General features: G+C 44.2%; 1 protein-coding gene across 1 annotated transcript in view; it reads right to left on the bottom strand.

The window, feature by feature from the left end:
* The window catches only part of chd6 (chromodomain helicase DNA binding protein 6), a 66,551-nt gene that overhangs the window by 26,404 nt on the left and 18,843 nt on the right, over window positions 1–21,304 (bottom strand). The window contains exons 3-13 of the mRNA XM_037679034.1: window positions 13,866–14,460; window positions 10,549–10,678; window positions 9,280–9,427; window positions 7,691–7,840; window positions 7,352–7,417; window positions 5,748–5,806; window positions 4,223–4,340; window positions 3,942–4,028; window positions 3,703–3,840; window positions 3,268–3,389; window positions 258–501 (exon numbers count right to left, since the gene is read on the bottom strand). Coding sequence (XP_037534962.1) covers window positions 258–501; window positions 3,268–3,389; window positions 3,703–3,840; window positions 3,942–4,028; window positions 4,223–4,340; window positions 5,748–5,806; window positions 7,352–7,417; window positions 7,691–7,840; window positions 9,280–9,427; window positions 10,549–10,678; window positions 13,866–14,460 — 1,857 coding nt within the window. The remainder of the gene's footprint in view (window positions 1–257; window positions 502–3,267; window positions 3,390–3,702; window positions 3,841–3,941; window positions 4,029–4,222; window positions 4,341–5,747; window positions 5,807–7,351; window positions 7,418–7,690; window positions 7,841–9,279; window positions 9,428–10,548; window positions 10,679–13,865; window positions 14,461–21,304) is intronic.

Raw genomic sequence — 21,304 nt, 5'->3', positions numbered from 1 at the left:
GGTAATACCAGATGGCTAGGCCTCAGACCGACGAAGCCTCTTGGATGAGGGGCGAAACGTTTCTTTTTAACAAAAAAACGAAGTCCAGATGACATGATTCAACCTTTTTTGTTGTTTTGATGTCCAGACTGGCGTGCGCGGGTTAAACAGGACTCCCTCACCAACATGGCTGCTGTTTCTCAGCAACTTCAACGGCTCCTGGCTCATTCACAGGACAACGAAGAGCTGCAGCTGGAAGTCGAACACGATTCAGTTACCTGCGCGTCCCTGTAAAACATCTCGTACTGCAGGATCATCTGCCGGCTGATCTGCGAGCCGTGGTACACGATGACATTTATGTGCGTCCACGTGCGAAACTCCCTCTCCCAGTTGGTGATGGTGGACAGCGGTGCGATGATGAGGAAGGGGCCACGGATCCCCATGGTGAAGATCTCGTACAGGAAGGTGATGGACTGGATGGTCTTTCCCAGTCCCATTTCGTCGGCCAGGATGCAGTTTTTTCTACAAACAGGAGAAGATCAATTGCGATCAACTTGGTGTGGACGTCAGATCAGATTGCTCTTGGCTACGCTAAACCAAATTTCATGTCAAGCCATATTTATTTATAAAGCACATTTAAAACAGCAGCTGTTACCAAAGTGCTCAACAGTAAGATCAAAACTCATTAAAAATAAAAACAAAAATACAAAAACAATGAGAAACAATGAAATCAAATCACACCGTGTTACATGTCAGTGATCACAGTTGTGTTTTTAGAAGAGATATAAAAACAGGAAGTGTCCTGTCTAACGTTGGGGGGCAGATTTTTCCAGAGTTTAGGGCCCACAACTGAAAAAGCCCGATCTCCTCTGAGCTCCGACCAAAAGCAGCTGATCAGATGAACTCAGCCCCGAGAAGGAACATATGCTTGAAGTAGATCAGAGAAGTATGAGGGCGCAAGGTCATTTATGCACTTAAAGGTCAACAGGAGAATTTTTAAATCTATTCTGACACGTACAGGGAGCCAGTGAAGGGAGGACAAAACTGGTGAAATATGATCAAACCTTCCAGTTCCTGTTAAGAGCCAAGCTGCAGCATTTTGGACGAGCTGGAGACGTGACAGGGAGACCTGACTGACCCCAACAAAAGGTGCGTTACTGTAGTCCAGCCAGGATGTAATGAAGGCATGGACTAGTTTTTCAAGGTCAGATCTGGTCAACGTGGACTTAAGCTTAGATATCTGCCTAAACTGGAAGAAGCTTTTCTGTAGAACAGAGTTAATTTGTTAAACTTAAAATCAGAATCTAAAACCATCCCAAGATTTGTAACAGACTGCTTAAAGTAAAGTGCTATATGTTGTCATCATTGTGTTTCCATACAATGGTGAAATTGGTTCTCTGCATTTAACCCATCGCACCTGGGATGTACCCAAGTGGAGCAGTGGGCAGCTATGTAAGCGCCCAGGGAGCAATTAGGGATTAGGTGTCTTGCTCAGAGACAAGATAAGGCTCAAGAGAGTCAAGGTTTACAGGATCAGAGACAGCAGTAGAGCTAGGGCTAAACACAATGACTTCAGTCTTCTGATCATTAAAACAAGAAGTTCATAGCCATCCATGTCTTGATGTCATCAAGACATTTTAACAGAGGGTGAATGGAGCAGGAACTGTTAGGTTTTAAGGGCAGATACATCTGACAATCATCAGCATAACAGTGAAATGAAAGACCATGTTTCCTCAGGATAGACCCCAAAGGGAGCAGATACAGTGAAAACAGAAAGGGTCCGAGAATTGGGCCCTGTGGGACCCCACAGGAAAGAGGCACTGATGATGCAGATACACCATTTCCAACCTTAACACAGAAAGTCCTGCCACTTAGGTAAGAACGAAACCATTCTAATGCTGCACCTGTAATCCCAACCCAGTGTTCTAACCATGATATAAGGATACTGTGGTCAACAGTGTCAAAAGCAGCGGTAAGGTCCAGGAGTACAAGTATCGCAAACTGACCAGAACCAATTGTTAACAGAATGTCATTACAAACCCTAATTAAAGCCGTTTCAGAGCCGTGTAATTGTTTAAAACGAGACTGAAAGATTAAAAAAACTACAATCTTATTCAAAAACTCATTTAGTTGAATAAAAACTATTTTCACCAGGATTTTAGAAAGAAAGGGAAGATTTGAGACACTATTCACGTGGCATTTCACTTCAACATGTTAACAAATGGCTGAGTTATGACAGAAAACTGTGCATGACATATTTTGCAAACAGATATTTTCAGCTATTTATTATGTAATATTAAACATGACAGTCCATACCAGTGCCACCAATTTCTTACTCAGTATACAGTATGTAAAAAGGTGACTTCTGCACTAGGTTAGCTTGGCAAAGCAATAATGTGCACAAACTAGAATGCAGTTTTGCCTGCTTTATGGTGCTTTTAGAGAGCGTCTCTGTGCTTTTATAAAGCGTCTGCGTGCTTTTAGAGAGCGTCTGGGTGATTTTAGAGAGCGTCTGGGTGATTTTAAAGAGCATCTGCGTGATTTTAGAGCGCCTGCATGATTTTAAAGAGCGTCTGCGTGATTTTAGAGAGCGTATGTGAGAGCGTCTGCATACTTTTAGAACATCTGCGTGCTTTTAGAGCGTTGGTGTACTTCTAGAGTGCATCTGTGCTTTTAGAGAGCACCAGCGTACTTCTAGAGTGCGTCTGCATGCTTTTAGAGAGCGTTTGTGTGCTTTTAGAAAGCATCTGCGTGCTTTTAGAGAGCGTTTGTGTGCTTTTAGAAAGCGTCTGTGTGATTTTAGAGAGCGTCTGCTTGCTTTTACAGCATGTCGGTGTGCTTTTAGAGCGTCTGCGTACTTTTAGAGAGTGTCTGCGTGCTTTTAGAGAGCGCCGGCATACTTCTAGAGTGCGTCTGCGTGCTTTTAGAGAGCGTCTGTGTGCTTTTAGAGAACACCTGCGTACTTTTAGAGAACACCTGCGTACTTTTAGAGAACGTTTGTGTGCTTTTAGAGAGTGTCTGGTACTTTTAGAGAGCGTCTGTGTGCTTTTAGAGAACATCTGCGTACTTTTAGAGAGTGTCTGTGTGCTTTTAGAGAGTGTCTGCGTACTTTTAGAGAGTGTCTGCATACTTTTATAGTGTCTGTGTACTTTTAGTGTGTGTGTGTGTGTGTGTGTTTTAAGTGTGTGTGTATTTTAAGTGGGTGTGTATTTTGAGTGTGTCTGTGTGTATTTTAAGGGTGTCTGTGTGTATTTTGAGTGTCTGTGTATATTTTGTGTGTGTGCTCACCTGTTGTACCAGTTGAACAACAACCAGTTCATCCCCTCTAACTGGTATTCTCTAAGCTGGTTCCCGTTCCTGTAATCTCTAGAACGTTCCAACTTCTGCCATTTTTCAGGAGGCGGACGCTCCTGTCATAAAAACAAAAATCACACAAATAAATTTTTTTTTTTAATTCAAAAATTCAAATTCAAAAATACTTTATTAATCCCAAAGGGAAATTAAATTTTGTTGTAAAAGTGAACCATTGGATACAACTCAGGATAATATTTATGCTTGATTTTACGGTTTACATTAAGTGCCTTTAAAGGTTTTAAACTAAAAAAATAAAGTAGAAACTTTAAGATCACATATTTGGTCGACTTCAGCAGGAAAAATAAAGTTTTTTAGGTCTATTTTAAGATAAAAGCATCATCCTCGTGTATCTCGACCGTTTCTCCTCACCGAGTGTCTCAGGTCTGCTGGCGGTTTCTGGATCTCCTCGAACTCTCTGATCTTCTCCGGGTCCACGTCCTCCTGCAGCTCCCACGTTGCCTCTTCGTACGAAAGACTGCACCACTTAACGAGGTAGTGGGTCACCTCCTGCAGCAACACGCAGACAGCACAGAGTGTGTGTGTTGGTGTCGTCGGGCTGAGGCGGCCTTCAGTAAAAACTCATCTCAAACTGGAAGCGAGTTACAGACCTCTCCGGTCTCTGTGTCCGTGGTAACGGCCACTTCCAGAACCCGGTCCACCTCTACGTAATCTGGGTTAAATAAATCCTCATCGGGCTGAAAGAAACAGACTAAAATTAAAACTTATTCTTGATTATGAACTGTCTGAGTGAGAACTCTGCTGTGACTGGCTGCAGCAGAAAATCCACGCTCTCAGCTGAGTCTTCACCAGAGACTCGTGTAGACCGGACCACAGACCACAAACTGTGGGGTTTCCACACCAGAACTCGGACCCGGCTTGGCTCGTTTACCTCAGTGAATAGATGCTTCATCTGAGCCTGTTTGGTCCTGAAGCGTTTAATCTTCTGGTGGATTCTGGGATCCTTCTCCAGTTCTTCCAAAGTGGCCCACTTACAGTGCAGGTAAGAACTAAACACGACACAAAGATGGAAACAAAACAAAAAAATCAACCAAACATTTGATTTTACCAGAGATTAAAGTTTTGATCTGATTAAATTTGATCATTTTGCTCCAGGCGTGCGGTCCTAAAATGGTTTGGATTCATTCTGACTGGAAAACAAACAAACAAAAAAAAACATTTTATTTTTTAAAACACAGGAAATCTGTCCACAGTCTTAAATTCAAAAGGATTCCATCTTAAAAAATAAATAAATAAATTGTTCACACAAAACAGAAATTAAATGACCAAATGTGATCCAGCAGGTAGTTCAAAACAGGAGACGTCCTGGATGTTCACCTCAATGCCTGAACGCTTATTTTTTATTTTTCTCCATCATGAAAGGACTGAATCAAACCGACCGACCAGGTAACAAAACCAGGATGTCCTACAAAAAACTTAACAGGAAACAAAGACTTCTCTCATCATTAGTGGGTTGAAAAGCAGCAAATCAGATGTTGTTGCTATGGTTACAGTCGCTGCATCATGTGATCCATAAGCAGAATCTACAAAGGGACAGTTCAGAAGTCATTAAACCACCAACTTATTATATTTCATCATCTATAGATGAGGTTTTACCAACTATTTTACCTGCTTGTTTAAAAAAAAAAATCAGAATACCTTGATCTTTAAGTGCATACAAAGATTATATATATATATATATATATATATATATATATATATATATATATATATATATAAATTTATTTCAAAATGAAAAAATAAATTTTGTCTGGTTCTATTCAATTATTGCCAGAGGAACTACTAAAACAGAAACTTGAAATAAAAATTTAAAAAGTCTTCATACAGATTATAAGTGATTTTTATAGGGGCGGCTGTGGCTCAGTGGTTAGAGCAGTCGTCCTCCAATAAGAGAGATGGGGGTTCAATTCCACATGCAGTCACATGCCGAAGTGTCCTTGGGCAAGACACTGAACCCCTCACTGCCTCTGATGTGTGTCCCATCGGTGTTTGAATGTGATTGAAAGCTCTGATTATTCTGTGTACAGAAACAGTAGAGCGCTGTATGAAGGGGTTAATGAGGCTCAGATTGTTGTGAAGAGCTGAGTGTCTTGATCAGACAGAAAGGAGCTGTACAAGTACAGTCCATCTAAAAATAAGTTATGGACAGTTTAGGTGCTCGAGTTTATTCTGAGCTGAACTCCAGATGGTTTTTTTAATCAGTGGTCTGAACTTCTGTCTTTAAGGTAATTAAATAACATTTAAAGCAGCAGGAGTTGAACAAAAGTGATAAAAATTAAAAAGACAAAACAAAACGTTTTTAGGAATAATTGAATGAATAATAATTAAAAAAAAAAAACTCAGAGCAAAATCACTAAAGTTAAATGACTGTTGAAGAAAATACTCAAAATACTCACAAGTTTCTATATTTGACGTAAAACTCCTCGGCTTCCTCCGACTGGTCCTCTGGTGACGTCTAAAAGGACGCAGAAAGAGAAGTGAAGAACCTGCACAGGACGCTTTACGCTGACAGGACAACGCATGGAGTACGGGACACCACGTCTCTGTCCTCAGGGGACGGCTTCTCGCTTCACATGAAGAAGCAGCGCGAGGCTTGTCCATCGGTGTGCGTTCACGGCCAGAGAGCGGTGGGAGAGCCCGAGGACCGTGAGCTTCTGTCGGTCCTGGGAGGACGCCGTCTCACGGCAAGACCCACTACTCCGAGTCTGGGAACACGGTTTCATCAGAGTCCCATCAGGACAGTTTTCCAGTGTGAGTGTCCGCTTCCAGCTGGGCAGACCACAAGGAGATGATGGAGGGGTTGGCTGAACAAGAGGAGGATGCTGCTCAGTCTCAGCTTCAACTGGACTTCCATCAGGGAGAGGAGGAGACGAGGACGTGCTGGACATCGACCTTGACGTTCATGGTCTGTCGGAGGACAACAGCATGACGGCTCAGGGTGCTGCTGCCCGCCGCACCAATGGACCAGGAGGACACACATATTTGCTTTCTGTACCGGCGTGCAGCTGAAGAACCGGATATGGAGTGTCCCTCTCCTCCACCTGCATGAAAACCATCGCAGTTCTCCTGGTCTTATTACCAGCAGAGCCAGCCACGGTTCAAACAGTCTTCAGTCCTCCCAGACTTCATCTTGGAACTGTTCCTGGAGAACCTCATTCTCCTCCAGGAACAAACCTCTGTCTACACACATCACAGGGTCCAGCTACGGGCAGTATTTGGATCTGGAAGGCGCTGAAAAAAACGGACTGTATTTGGCCCCGTCTCACGACCACGGTGAGCGGCTCCGAACCTTTCATCTAAGCTCCGTAGCTCTTCCACTGCTCAGTCAGAAAAACATCTACAGAGGTTGAGCAACCACTGCTCTGAGCTCAGGAGCCACCGAGGAGCGCTCTGATACAGGTCAGAATCACCGCAGACCTCCATGTGTCCTGCTGTGCAGAGAGACGGCACCAACGGAGACATCTGAGGACGACACTCCCAAACTACGTTTTCAGAAAACAGTCCCAAGGTGGACTCAACATGACGTTTCTTTCATAGAACGTTCTACTTCTTGCTACAACTGCACAGCAGGTTGGAGACCTCCACGCTCCGTCTGGGGATCCCTCCTGCATCCAGTTTTTATCGGACGGCTCCGAGGTCACACTGGAATCAAACCTTTGGCCCAATGAGGTCTCTAGATAGCTCTGTTGAGCCATCCTGCTGGATTTTGGGTGATACTGTTATAGCGTACAACAGCAGAGATCCCGGCTTCAAGGAGTGGGTGCACACTCCACCAGGGGCGTAGCAACGTGTCGGGTTTAACCGTTCGGATGCGACAGCCCCTTCTGTGGCTCACTGTTCTGGCTTGTTGTTTTTGACCCAGGTTGCTCTGCGGGGCGTTTATAGACGTCCCACACTTCATGCGTGGTGCAGACTAAAAGTGAACGTAATGTTTCTCATACGGCGGATGCTCGCTGAAGGAGAGGAACGAGGTACAACGCATACTTCATGTGTTCTTTACCTCTTTCTTCAATTTTCTGACAGCCAGGATCTTCTCGATGATGTTGGCCTCGTCCTCCGGTGGTTCCTGACAAGCAGCAGAGAAACAGACGAGCTGAGTTTACATGGACAAATAACAATATGGCTTTAGAAATCCAACAAAGAAGCAAAATGCATATCACCCGCCGCCCTTCATGCCAGTTTTAAACATGAATCTCCGACAGTATGTCAGCACTCTGAGGATGTGTTGAGAATGACTCTCGGTCACCACCACAACCAAAACTCAGCTCATTATCTGTAAAACTGTCTGAGGTACGACCGAGGCGGGCGACAAATAAACTCCAAGTCTGAGAACGCTTACTTCAGCCTGCCAAGCCAGAGCCGTGGCGTTGAGCGCCGAGATGCGTCCGGCTCCGAGAACGGCGATGGTCTCTCCGTCGTCGTCCACCACCTTGAAGTCCAAGTCCTCGTTGTACTTCCTGCGTTTGACCTGCCGCCCTGAACGCCGCTTCTGGAAACACAGACGCAGAGAAAATTCAGCTGGGAGTAAAGATGAGACGGGGTTAAGGCTAATAAATCTCTTTTTTTTAGCTTTAGTGGCCTTTAACACAATTAGGACAGGAAATCATGCCCATATATGGAGCGCCAACTCAATCACAAGGATTATGAAACTTCTGGATCCTTCTGGAAGAACCTGCAAATGTCCCAATTTGACTCCAGGTTAAATATCAAAGATTAAATGAAGTTTTTTTTTTTTTTTATAAATTACTATTTCATCAGAGAATTACTTTATTTCTGATCAAATGCACAGAACATAAAACTGCATCTCAATAATTTTTTTGACTCGGTCAGAAACAACAGCTCAGATGCTGCGTTCACTGTCATTACGGAATAACAGGCTTTGGGCAGGAAGGACCTCTTGTAGCAGTCCGTCCCACAGCGGATCCAAAGAAACTGGCTACAGATGTCCATCCGTCCACCCAGACCCAGCAGACCTCTCGGTCCTCTTGGGCAGCAGGACTGCCTGAATGTCGGGCAGAACTTCTCCCTGAGCGATGGCCAGCAGCCTGCCAAGCCCCTTGTTGCCGCAGACTTAACTGCAGGTGCTGGGGGATGATCTTGGTCCTCCCACTGTCACAAGCTGCGTTTCCCACTACCTCCAAGATCTCTGCAGTCAGGCACTCAAGCACTGGCTCCAGGTAGACGGGAATGCATCCACGGCACCTCCTTTTCAACTCATTTGGGATTTGGGGCTGTAGTTGAGATTTGAGCTTTTGAAATGTTAATCAGCTGCTCCCAGTTGTAGAAAGCCACCCTGTTGTTATGGTTACGCATCGTAACAAATGTCCAACAGTAAAAAAAGTTTCAGTAAAAATCCTGCCAGCATCACAGCATCTGATACCAGAGGAAGTGAGCATCCAAAAACAGCGTAATTAAAGTTTTCAAAAGTAAAATCTCAGAATGAATGTGAGAGCTACTCCAACATGCAGCCACCTTGAGCGGCACAGTTCTGAAATTAATGTAGATGTTCATATTTTATTTACATTTAATATGAAACGTATTCCGGTGAGCTTTACTTTAGATGGTTCTGTTTTAATACCCTGGTTTTACTTCTATAAACTCACGTTCAATAAGAATAATCGAGAAAAAAAAACATCACTTTGTATAAAAGGTTTGGAGTGTAAGTGAACTTGAATGAACATTTTAATAAATATATTTAAAATGTGCATGCCTTATATTAATATATAAATATAAAAGAATAGTGTTCGGTTGGTGGATTCAACCGGTCATTAAAATAAACCGTGGACGCACACAGAAGACGAACATGATGCTCAGGAAGGCCAACAGGAAATGGATACATTTCTACATTTCTTTTGTGTTTCTGTTGCGTTTATCTCGTTGTGATTCGATGTTTCAGGCCGTTGAACGCAGCCTTTCCTGTCGACTCACAGAGTTATCCAGAGCGTCCTGGCTGTCCTCCCCTCCCATGTTGAGAGCTGACATGGAGGTGGTGTCGTCACTCTCCCCTCCCTCCTGGACCTCCTGGTTTCTCCTCTTCCCTTTCTTCTTCTTCTCCACCGGCATGGCGCCAGAATCTCTGCAGGAAGTGGAACAACTGATGAGGAACAACCAAGACCGGATCAAGAAAAACTTGCACTTGATCGTTTTATTTATCATCAAAATAAAGTTCACTCAGTGAAACTAACACCTAGACCCAGATTTAAACTTAGACACGTCAGTGTTTGAATCCTCTGACTGATGAAGATAATCTGACCTGGGATCAGAGTTAGAAAGTCAGCTGTGTCCTGGTTTGAGTAACACCGTGGTCCAGTCATCAGCCTTTAAAAGACTCTACTCTTCCTCAAACAGGGAAATGACGCCATCTGCAGCTTCAGAGCTGCAGCTGGTGAAGATTCAGCGCTGCAGATAAACTGAAACAGTTTCTCAGGTTCACCTCTTTGAGCAACAACAAACACCGGCCCGCTTTACACAACACTGTGGTAGTTTTATTTTACTGGAACATTTCTGTCGTGTTTTGGCCGTTCGTCTACACGACATCAGTGATTGGATTTTCTGACGCCAAGACGTTTTAAATCCAGGCCCCGGGGGGAAGTTGTTCCAAAACTCAGATTAGAGCTTCAGGCCGTCTCCACGACGAGCGGAGACACGTTTCTTTTGTTTGTGTAGTCACCATTCTGGATGCAACCGTTGACGAAATACAAAAATCCCAGCTAGTGACCTGGCACAGAAACTACAGCGAGTCCAGGAGAGATCTGGAGATTGTCGACATGTAAGCAATGGAGCATTAAGTGTAGAACCACTGAGGAACAGCTTCTACCCTGAAGCTGTCAGACTCGTGAATCCCTAACCAGGATCATCACTGTGGAAAAAAAAAAATCACTGTAATGGCACTTGATTGTTGATATGTGCTGCTGATCTCATGCTGCTGATCTCATGCTGCTGATCTGTTTCATGCTGCTGTGTTCATTCGTGCTCACCTGCTCACACAGACTCATGTTCGTGCTGCTGCTGTTTGGCGTATTGTTTTTGTACAACTCGTGCTTAGTATATTTCTTAGTTCGTATCTTAGCTCTTATTACGGTTTTTCTTTACATTTTATACATTTGTTGGACGTAACTGAGACCCTGTACACAATGTGGTTCCACCACATGTACCACATGTGAGTGACGTGAGTGAGCCTCAGACTTGTGGTCTTACTTGGGCTTTCGGCCCCTCTGTTTTGGTGCTGTGGGGACCGGCGTCTTGCTGTTGGCCTGGCCTTGCCTCTTTCCGTGGCTTTGGGCAGCCTGGGCGTTGTTCACCTGTCCCGGGGCGACAGGAGGGACTGCTGCAGGGAAACACACACAAGGTGAGGAGATTTGTTGGTGAGAGAAAACACAAAAACTGAAGCACATTTATTACTCTTAACTGTTGTTCTTTTTCCAGCTTCAGAAAAAATTATTTAAAAATACAGACATGAAGCCATGACTCTCAATCAAGAAAGAGCTCCTAAGCAGTACGTCCAATAACATTTATGAAATTTGCAAAAACTATTAAAGATCAGAGCCCGAACCGATACATCGATAGGGTCGAGTGTTAGGCCGATTTAGGAGTTTGGGGACATATCGGTATCAGTGATGAAGGTCTCATTATGCACCGATATAAACACTGGGAACAAACCGTGTCCTTTCTTTCAAAAGGTGTAATTCATGACCGTTCACTTTAAGTTTCACTTTCAGCACAGCCGAAGCAGGAAGCAACACTGTGTAGCGTATTTTGTTGAACAGAGCATGGTAAGTTAATTTTAACTGATCTGTAAAATAAATCAGCAATAATAAATGCTCTTCAATCCTCCAACCTGCTTGTCATTAGCTACGTGCCTCTCATTCTGTAAATTCTGTAAATATTAAGCAAGTTTGCCAGATTAAAACAACTAAAACAATAAAACCAAAGCAAAATGTATTAATTAAACTCCAAAAATTATAAAGAGGAAGAAGTTTAACCCTCAAGTTTTACATGAAAGCCCATGAGAGTCTGGCTCCGTCAGATCATTATTTTCTGTTGAGCTTCAGAGAAGAAACTTGAATGTTTCGGAAAGTAGCTGCATCGTCATTTGACAAAGTTTAGACTTGAATCTTTTCCTCTGAAGAACAAACTACACAACGGAGGATGATGCGTTGTTTATCCGAGGTTTTATTCAGGACTTGATGAGGTCCGGATGATTCCGTTTTAAATAACCTGAAGAGGAAACTCTTGATTTTACAGAAGTTTGTCGTCTTCTGCAAACAGTAACCTTCTTTGGTTACATCCCTGACGTAATTCTGATTTCCTGCGTTAAAAGAACACTGATGCACCCGCCCACACACGTGCAAACACACGCTCACTAATTCCTAATTAGGTCCAACAAGGAGATAATAACATTCGTTCTTCCCGACACGTCTAATTGGGAATTACGAGGATTTAAGTGTAGGACGCTCATCATCTCTGCCTTCAAATTAGTGCTCAAACAAAGAACACGTCGTAGAAGATGCAAAAACATAAAAATATCTGCTGGTAAAAAACAGTGTGCTGCTTTTAAAGATGATAATAGTGAAAAGACGTCCAGACTTCTTCATCAACGAGGGGATTTTGTTTTGCGAACAAATGTGAGCTGGCCGACGCACAGAAACCACTCCGGACTCAGACGGTTCAATTCTGGACAAAAATGTGAAGCGAGACCCCGAGATACTTGAACTCCTCCACTTGAGGCAGAACCTCACCCTCGACCTGAAGATCAATCCACCCTTTTCTGACTGAGGACCATGGCCTCAAATCTGGAGGTGCTGGTTCTCATCCCAGCCGCTTCACACTCGGCTGTGAACCGCTGCAGTGAGAGCTGAAGATCACGATGATGCAACAGGACCACATCATCTGCAAAGAGCAGAGATGAATCCTGAGGCCACCGAACTGGACTCCCTCCTCCTCCTGGCTGCACCGAGAAATTATGTGCATAAAAGTTATGAACAGAATCTGTGACAACGGGCAGTCCTGGAGGTCCAACTCCCACCCAGAAGGGTCCGACTTACTGTCGGCAATACAAACCAAACTCTCGCACCGCTTGTACCGAGACCGGACAGCCCGTAACAACGGGCCCCCAATCCCATGCTCACGGAGCACCCCCACAGTGTACCCCGAGGAACACAATCAAAAGCCTTCTCCAAGTCCACAAAACACACGTAAACTGGATGGGTAAACTCCCATGACCCCTCAAGGACCCTAGTGAGTGTAAAGAGCTGATCCCATGTTCCAGAGCCAGAACAGAACCCGCATTGTTCCGCCTGGATCTGAGGTTCGACCAACAATAAACACATGTTGTTGTTTCTCCCGTTTGTCTCACCAGTGTCTGTTAGCAAAAAATCCCATGAGCCAGAGGACAAGTTTTAATGAAACCCTCAGAAGTTCTTGGATGTACATTTGACTCAAGATGGCCGCCACAGCTAAGAGACTTTAAATAAGTTTCAAAATTGGCTTTACCTCCTCCAAATAAAAGATAAAGAACTAAGAAAAATCAGTTCCTCCAAATCCGAGGCCATGGTCTTGAGCCGGAAAAGGGTAGAGTGCCCTCCCCGGGTCGGGGAGGAGGTCCTGCCCCAAGTGGAGGAGTTCAAGTATCTCGGGGTCTTGTTCACGAATGAGGGAAAAATGGAGCGTGAGATCAATAGGCGGATAGGTGCAGCGTCTGCAGTGAGCGGGCGTTGTACCGGTCTGTCGTGGTGAAGAGAGCGCTGAGTCAAAAGGCGAAGCTCTCAATTTACCGGTTGATCTACGTTCCCACCCTCATCTATGGTCATGAGCTTTGGGTTGTGACCGAAAGAACGAGATCTCAGATACAAGCAGCCTAAATGAGTTTTCTCCGCAGGGTGTCTGGGCTCTCCCTTAGAGACAGGGTGAGAAGCTCGATCATCCAGGAGGGACTCAGAGTAGAGCCGCTGCTTCTCCACGTCGAGAGGAGCCAGTTGAGGTGGCTTGGGCATCTGGTTAGGATGCCTCCTGGACTCCTCCCTGGTGAGGTGTTCCGGACACGTCTCACCGGGAGGAGACCCAGAGGAAGACCCAGGACACGCTGGAGGGACTATGTTTCTCTGCTGACCTGGGAACGCCTCGGGATTCCCCCAGAGGAGCTGGACCAAGTGGCTGGGGAGAGGGAAGTCTGGGCCTCCCTACTTAGGCTGCTACCCCCGCGACCCGACCCCGGATAAGAGGAAGAAAATGGATGGATGGATGGATGGATGGATGGATGGATGGAACAAAGAAAAAGAAGATCTTTAACAACAATGAAAGATGGTGGTGCATTTTTATGGGGAAAATATTCATAAATAAAGTTAAATATTTTGATTTGTAGAAAAGTTACAAAATCCAGAAGTCCCAGTTCCACCTCCTGAACGAGCTGAACATTTTGATCAATGAACAGATAAAATAAACAGAATTATTTAAACTGAAACCAAAATAAACAGGAAAACGATGTAAACGCTGAGTCGGGGTAAAAATCAACAAACCTTGATTCGAGGCCTCGGGAGGAAGAACTTTGATCTTCGGTTTCCTTCCTCTTTTCCCGGGAACCTTTACAGGAACCTGAGCTGGTTCTGGGGCCACTGCGGGGCCCGGTGTTTTCCCCCCCGCCACGCTCCTCTGGTCGATCTCTTTCCTGCGGCGCTCCTTCCTCTCTTTGGGCTCTTTGCTCCTCCTCAGCGTCAGCACCATCGGCCCCTTCTCCTCCGTCCGTTTCTTTGGTTTGCTGCTGTCCTTCTCCTCCACAGCGGCTCCTCCTCTCTCCCATTCTCTCCTGTCCTTTTTCTTCCTCTTCTTCTTCACCCTGCCTCCTCCTCCTCCGTCATCCTCGTCGCTCAGAGAGGACGGCGGTCTTGGGGCTCCTCTGGAGTGCTTCATGGCGTGAACCCCGGCTGCAGCGCAGTGATTGGACGTCGTCACGCTGCCCACGGGGGCAAGGAGGCGGAGCTGGTCCTTGGAGCCAACGACCAGGTGCCCCCGTGGGATTGTGGGAACCGCGGTTTGTGCGTGGCCGTCTTGGTCCGAGGCGGCGGCAGCAGGGGTGGCCTGAGGAGACGTGTGCTTCAGGAGGCCAGTGAACATCTGAAGACAGAGAAATGGGTCACAAACACAGAAACACAACGTCACATTTCATTACGGAGTAATTTATTCACATTTCATCTATTTTACAACTAGGCTTGTTTACATACATTCCATTAAGGGTCACAAAAAAAAAGATTGAAAATGTTTTAAGTGACGTAAAGACGAAGCAGGAAGACGTCGAGTGGATAAAAATGTCTGCAGGAAAATAATCTCTCATTCTAAGCGCGTGTTGTTTGTGAATCACGCTGCGCCCGAAGCGCTTAGCATGCACAATATTCCTCCAGAACCCGCAGGACGTCACCAGCCTTGAGCTGCACGGGCACTGCGAGCGTGAAAACTGCTCAATTAGCTGCCACGCGTCAAAAGAAATTAAAGATGGCAGACAGGAAGGAGGGCTGGAGAGAGATGAGGAATCTGAAGAATCGTTTCGAACACCTTCCTAAAGCAGACACCAAGCCGTGACGTGGATCAGCTGCTTCATTTAAGCAGCTGCTTAACTTCAGCTGAAGAAGGCTCCATCCACACGAGAACGCCGTTTGGTGGAAACGCAAAGTTTATCCTTTCAGTCTCGCATCTGCACAGAAACGCTGTTCGAGTTGTTTTTATTTCAAAATCATGTTCCAGCACAAAAAAAAACATCATTCAACACACTGCTGTCCGCCAAAACACAACATTTTTCAACCAATCACATCAAAGACCCACCTCTAGCCTGACCTTTGACCCCCCAAGACCGAGTCACTTTAACGAGCAGACATGCTGCAGAAATTCTTATTAGCACGACAAAGTCCAGAGTCGTTGGTGGTTTTGTTCTTTGATCGCCCGCTGCCGAAAGGCAATAATAATTTTTAACATATCTCACAAACAACCGGACAGATTTTAAAGAAACTTCCAAAACGTGTTGGATGAAGGTCTACAACAACCGTGAAGAGTCCAGCATGGTCGCCACAACCAACAGACCAAGAAACCACAAAAAGAGCTTTAACTCAGTCACTTTTATACAAGCTGAGCTAAGAGCTGGGGTGGTAGTAGCTGAGAGTCATTAACAACTTGTTTAATTATTACGGCTTGACCAAAACGTATTGGTGTATTGATTTGCACTATTAGTGATTAGTGTATTTGTTAAGTTTATATCTTAGATCCTTATTACTGTTTATTTTACAATTTATATTTCTGCTATTGTTGGATGTAACTGTGACAATTTGTTCAGTTCAGTTTATTTAAATTGCTCCAAGTCACAACAGAAGTCGTCTCGGGCACTGATCAGAATCGTTCATCTATAAAATAATAATTGAACAGAAACATTCATCTATAAAATAATAATTGAACAGAAACATTCATCAATAAAATAATAATTGAACAGAAACGTTCAAATATAAAATAATAATTGAACAGAAACATTCATGTATAAAATAATAATTAACAGAAACATTCATGTATAAAATAATAATTGAACATTATTTATCTGAGGAGCAGCTTTGAGTTTAACTCCATCACTGAACTCTCATCTTGAACAAGCATGAAGGCGACAGTGGAAAGAAAAACTCCCTCATGAGGAAGAAACCTTTAGCAGAACCAGGATCAGGACAAGAGGACCATCTGCTTCGACCGGCTGGGTTTGGTAAGAATAGATACACATTGGCAGGCCAAGAATCACATGTTAAGATAGAAATCGTATCAAATGAAAACTATTCAATTTTAGCAAATGAAAATGACAATAAAGAACCTTGAACTTAAAAACAACTAAAACGTCAGATTTTCTCAATATAAAATGATCTCAATGTCATTTATGTGACTAGACTTTTAAGATGCGTTTGTTTTTCAACCGATGCTAATAAAAGTGACGGCATGACGTCAAACCGTCCGTCTCAGCATTTCACAGAAAAATGAACCATAAGAGCCACAGAGTCGTGTTAAATTATTCAACCAAGCGTCCTCACCTGCTCTCGTTGGGACTTGAAGCCAACAGGACCCGGTTTACAGAAGCTGCCATGTTGAATTTTTGTACCCAGTCTGTCCACTAACAGATGGAGTGAGGCTTTAAGCCCCGCCCACTTCTCCCGCACACAACAATGGTGTTGCATGACCATTTTTTTTAGCACGAAGTAACTAAATAAACTAGTTAAACCTGTTAGATATTTAAATATTTGAACATCCAGAAGCAACGTAGGAGCTGTGGGAGTCCACACCTGAAAACATTTCTCACGGTACTTTTATTTAAAATGATTATTTTACCCAGCTAAAGTCCTGTTTGTTTACATGGAGGGGCAGGTCTTTGAATTTGACCTGGGACCGTCCCGTAGCGTCTCCATCTTCCTGTATGGAGTCGCTTCAAGCACGACCACAATATGAAACTAGGAACGTCACACGTCCAGGGTTCTCCAACCAAAACCAGCAGACGCATGCACGAACGTCCGTCCATCTCCTCCCTGCATCGGCTCCATCTGCATAAATCATTCCAGCTATAAATATTCATGACAAGTAGGTGGGCCTGAAGGTCAGAGCAGCGTGTGGGCAAAGAGCCATTTAGATGAAAACAGTGCAGGCTCCAACATCCTCTGCTAGCTCTGTAGCAAAGAAATCAACTTGAAGTCCAGAGCAGCTAAAGCTCGTGAGGAGCTGAGGCGTGTTTGAAGCGCCCACCACACGCACGTCTCTTAAAACGACCCCCGAGCCTGTTTTTATCATCACACGTCCAGGAAAACACGCATTACTGTCATCTCATCAACTCTGAAATGAAGTCAACACTGTCAGGAACGACTCTCAGCTACTACCACGCCAAAGTTTGGCTCAACATCTGTCAATTGAACCGGATTTTAAACATGTTTTCAGTTTTTGGAGCTCGTTTGATGCGACCTGCAGATTAGGATGTAAAAACACAGCAACACCCGGTGCAGTGCGCTCTGCCGTCTGTTTTAAAGCGCTTCTGTCCGTCGGGTCAGACGCTCCTCGGAATCCGTACGTTTTCTGTCCCGGTGTCAGCTCCACAAGCTGCGACCCAGTTCTGCAACCAGCCAATAAAATTAGAAAGCTCCGGCTCATTTCTGATTATGTGGATTTTTAATCAGGAATTCTGAGCTCAGAGAATGAAAACTGAAGCTCGACGAGCCGCTTCTCAAACCCAGTTTCACATTTCAGAGAAGAAGAACTCACCAGCTTCACATCTGAAAGAAGAAACAAACTTTTAGAAAGGAGCATCGATTCCCCTCAATGACTCTGAAGAGCTCTGAGGATCCGCGAGTCTTTTATTTGATTAAAAGTATAAATGGTGTGTGTACGGACGTGTGGCCAAACAAACAGGAGCCCCCAAAGGACAAATGATTTCATGTTTCAACGACGAGACAAAACAAGTCAAGGAATTAGTCGTTTAAAGAAGAACCAGCGTTACTCTAAAAACTTGTAAACTCATTGAAATTACTCGTTTAAAAATTAACTATTAAAAAAATCCATCATTTAGTGGAAATAAAAACAAAATATTTGATTACTGAGCATGTTAATTTAAACTACAGGATGCATGAATTTTATCTTGGATTATTTCTGACAAACATTAAAAACATTAAAACTTGAGTTCAAATATTTTTCTGCGTCAGGCATGGATAAAATTATGATCTTCATATGGATTAAAACATAAATTTAATACTGAAACGGAGGGAATAAACACATGAAACGGGCGGTTTCAGCTGTAGGGAGTCGTCTTCCACTCAGAGGATCAGGGCTGAAGTGCCCTTGGGCAATACACTGAACCCTTCAAAATGCCTTCAATAATACAGTGTTGTATATATAGAGTGTAAAATATGGACAAATGAGAAACACTGAGCTTTGCAGAATCTAAAGACGTTAAAAATATTGATAATATATAGTAAGTGGGGGGCAGCACGGTGGTGCAGTTGGTACAACTGCCGCTTCTCAGTGAGCAGGTCGCCATGGTTCAAATCCCGGCACGGGGCCTTCCTGAGTGGAGTTTGCATGTTCTCTACGTGTGTGTGTGGGGTTTCTCCAGGTACTCCAGTTTCCTCCCACAGATCAAAAACATGCATGTTAGACTGACTGGTAACTCTAAACTGTCCCGAGGTGAGAGAGAGAGTGAATGTCTGTTTGTCTCATTTGTCTCCATGTGTCCCTGTGATGGACTGGAGACCTGTCCAGAGTGTTGTCCCCCGCCTATTGCACAGTGATGGCTGGACATGGGCACCATTGACCCCCGCGACCCGAAAAGAAAGAGCGGGTAAAGAGGATGGATGGATGGATGGATGCATGGATGGATGGATGGATGCATGGATGGATGGATGGATGGATGGATGGATGGATGGATGGATGGATGGATTACATCTGATGTGAAAATGAACCACATTTATAAACAGATAACTGAGCGATTTAATGTTTAATGATCACATCGACCACTTGGTTTGATTGTTTCTGTATATTTGTGTTTTGTAATGTTTAGTCAGCAGTCACGCACGCATGCACGCACACACAAACACACGCACGCACACACACACACAGAAACTCATAGAAACCCATAACCTGAGCTTTGAAGCGTCACCAGTTGACCTGAGCTCAGTTCGTCCCAGGGTCTGGAGTCAGACAGCAACAATTGAATCGGGCTTTGGACCCCAGAACTGCCACCGATACCAACATGGTCAATGTTGACAACGACAACAAAACATTAAACTAACATTTTAAAACAACAACAACAAACACCCTGCTGAGGCCGGAGAAACCGGAACATGGACACACACCGAGCTCAGCGGTCCCGTCTCCAGTCAGACTGAGGTATCAAGGCTGTTGCCATGGAAACTGCCTCTCCGTGCCGAAGCTGCTGGGAGCAGAGATGCAGACGTAAACACGTAATCGCCATGGTAACTCTTTTGATGCTGCCCGAATGTTCTCGCCAGGAGCTTCAGCCGCTTCCGTCCGCGAGTCAAGCTGCGAGGAGGGAAGAAAACCGGTGCGTCTGACAAGAACCGGGCCGGACTCGTCATCAGCCGAGCTGAGAACACCTGAGATCACTTCCTGCTCAGGTTAACGACAACGAAACGCAATGAACCTTGTAAAGTCTTCATCAAAGTTCTTGCTCAATAATCCAGGTAAAAATCCATCAAAGTTAAGTCAGGTCCTCTGGACGGTTTCTTTTGTTGTTGTTCTGAAGTCATTTAAGTTTTCTGATCATTTGTTGGGAAGTTTATGTTTCATCTTATTTAATAACATTTAATTTACGAGAGGACTAAAATATTAAATGAACTACTTACTTTAGCAGGGAAGCCATAAAAACTGCCACAACGATTTACAATTTTCTTCTTAAATTTGTCATTTCATTTATAATTTACAATTTATAAATAATAAATATTAATGTATGTATGTTGCACGGGATGTTCGTGAGAACCAGGAGGACGCACACGGCTTCTTTATGACTTTAAATATGAATAAAAAAGACAGAGTTCAGCTGGTTTTGCTTTAAAAGTCACTGTTTGTGTCTGCAGACCTACGGCATGGGCAGGACTCCGATTTATTTGGCTTGTTTTTGTTCATCTGACCTGGTTTTAGTTGGAACTAACTATTAATAAACTAATTACCTGAACAAGTTTCCTCTGTGATTTTTTTAGCTCTTCAACCCATCTGCTGTGTTGTTTAGTGGTTTTAAAAGAAACTGTGGTGAGCTCGTTTAAAAAGAAGTGAAAAACGATGAAGGATGAAACTGGGCCACTTTTTACCAAGTAGGCCACGGTTTACAGGGAAACTCCACAGAGTTACGGACTCAGGTTGACTCAGTTACAGAAAAGGTTTGGCATTCGTTGAAGGAATGTCTATCGCCCGCTGAGTTTTAGCTGCTTTCACCAAAGCTGAAGGTGACGTTATGTGTTGGCGCTCAGACAGAGCGATGTGAATGACTCTCAGGTACTACCGCACCAAGTTTTAGCTCGTTGTTTGTAAAAACGACAGTTGCAGCCTCTTTACGAGTTGGTAAAAGCAAACAACTATTAAATCCGACGGTGAATTACACAACAAACTCTGGCACCTGAACGCACCGTTCATGTAAAGTTCGTAATCAGTGCTTTGATTTCTTACAGCCACATGTAGCCGAGAAGCTAAAATTAGCTCCAGAGCTAACCTCAAACCGAGCCGAGCTGCTTCCATGTAACTGCAGCTTGATATTCACACGACGCAGGATTACAAAGTTGTTGTTTTGTTTGTTTTTGTCCTGGAGTCCCTGCGGTTTACGAGCCTTTAAATAAAAGAACCCAGAGACGAAGTGTTTTCTGATTCGTTTTTTCTCTTCCGGTCAGAAGAAATGCTGAGCGGCGCCGCGCCTCCGATCGTGCACGAAGGCCGAGGGGGGACTTCAAACGTTTGTCTCTAATCATTTACATCTGTGCATTAAATTCATCAGAACTTCATCGAGTTTCGTTTTGTCACACAAACACATCAATAAACTAATCATCATCAGGCGCTGTGTGATGTTCAGGAAGCAAAGGTGACGAAATGAAAGAACTCCGCTTCATTTTTTGGGTTCAAAATGGTGAAACTGGTGTTTTTGCTCAAGGTTATCAGATAACCGAGGCGTCACGTGACGTCACGCCTCAAACACGTAAACACACACCAAGTTTCACTCTCACACGGACACTCCAGGACCCACATGACGATACACACCACTAAAAACAGACCCTTTTAAAGACGCACAAACACACACTTCACAATTTAGGTAAAAAAAAAAAAAACGCTTCTTAATCCAAACACACACACACACACACACACACACACTCATCTACACAAATGCACACGTGGTGTAGAGGAGCAGCAGCAGGTCCGGTGAAGTCGAAGAGGAGAGGAGCTGCCTGCAAGCACAACG

The sequence above is a fragment of the Nematolebias whitei genome, chromosome 7, assembly GCF_014905685.2.
Source record: "Nematolebias whitei isolate Nwh7 chromosome 7, NemWhi1, whole genome shotgun sequence".
NCBI lineage: Eukaryota > Metazoa > Chordata > Actinopteri > Cyprinodontiformes > Rivulidae > Nematolebias > Nematolebias whitei.
Note: the sequence above shows the minus strand (reverse complement) of the source record. Positions and strands in the feature narration are given on the sequence as shown.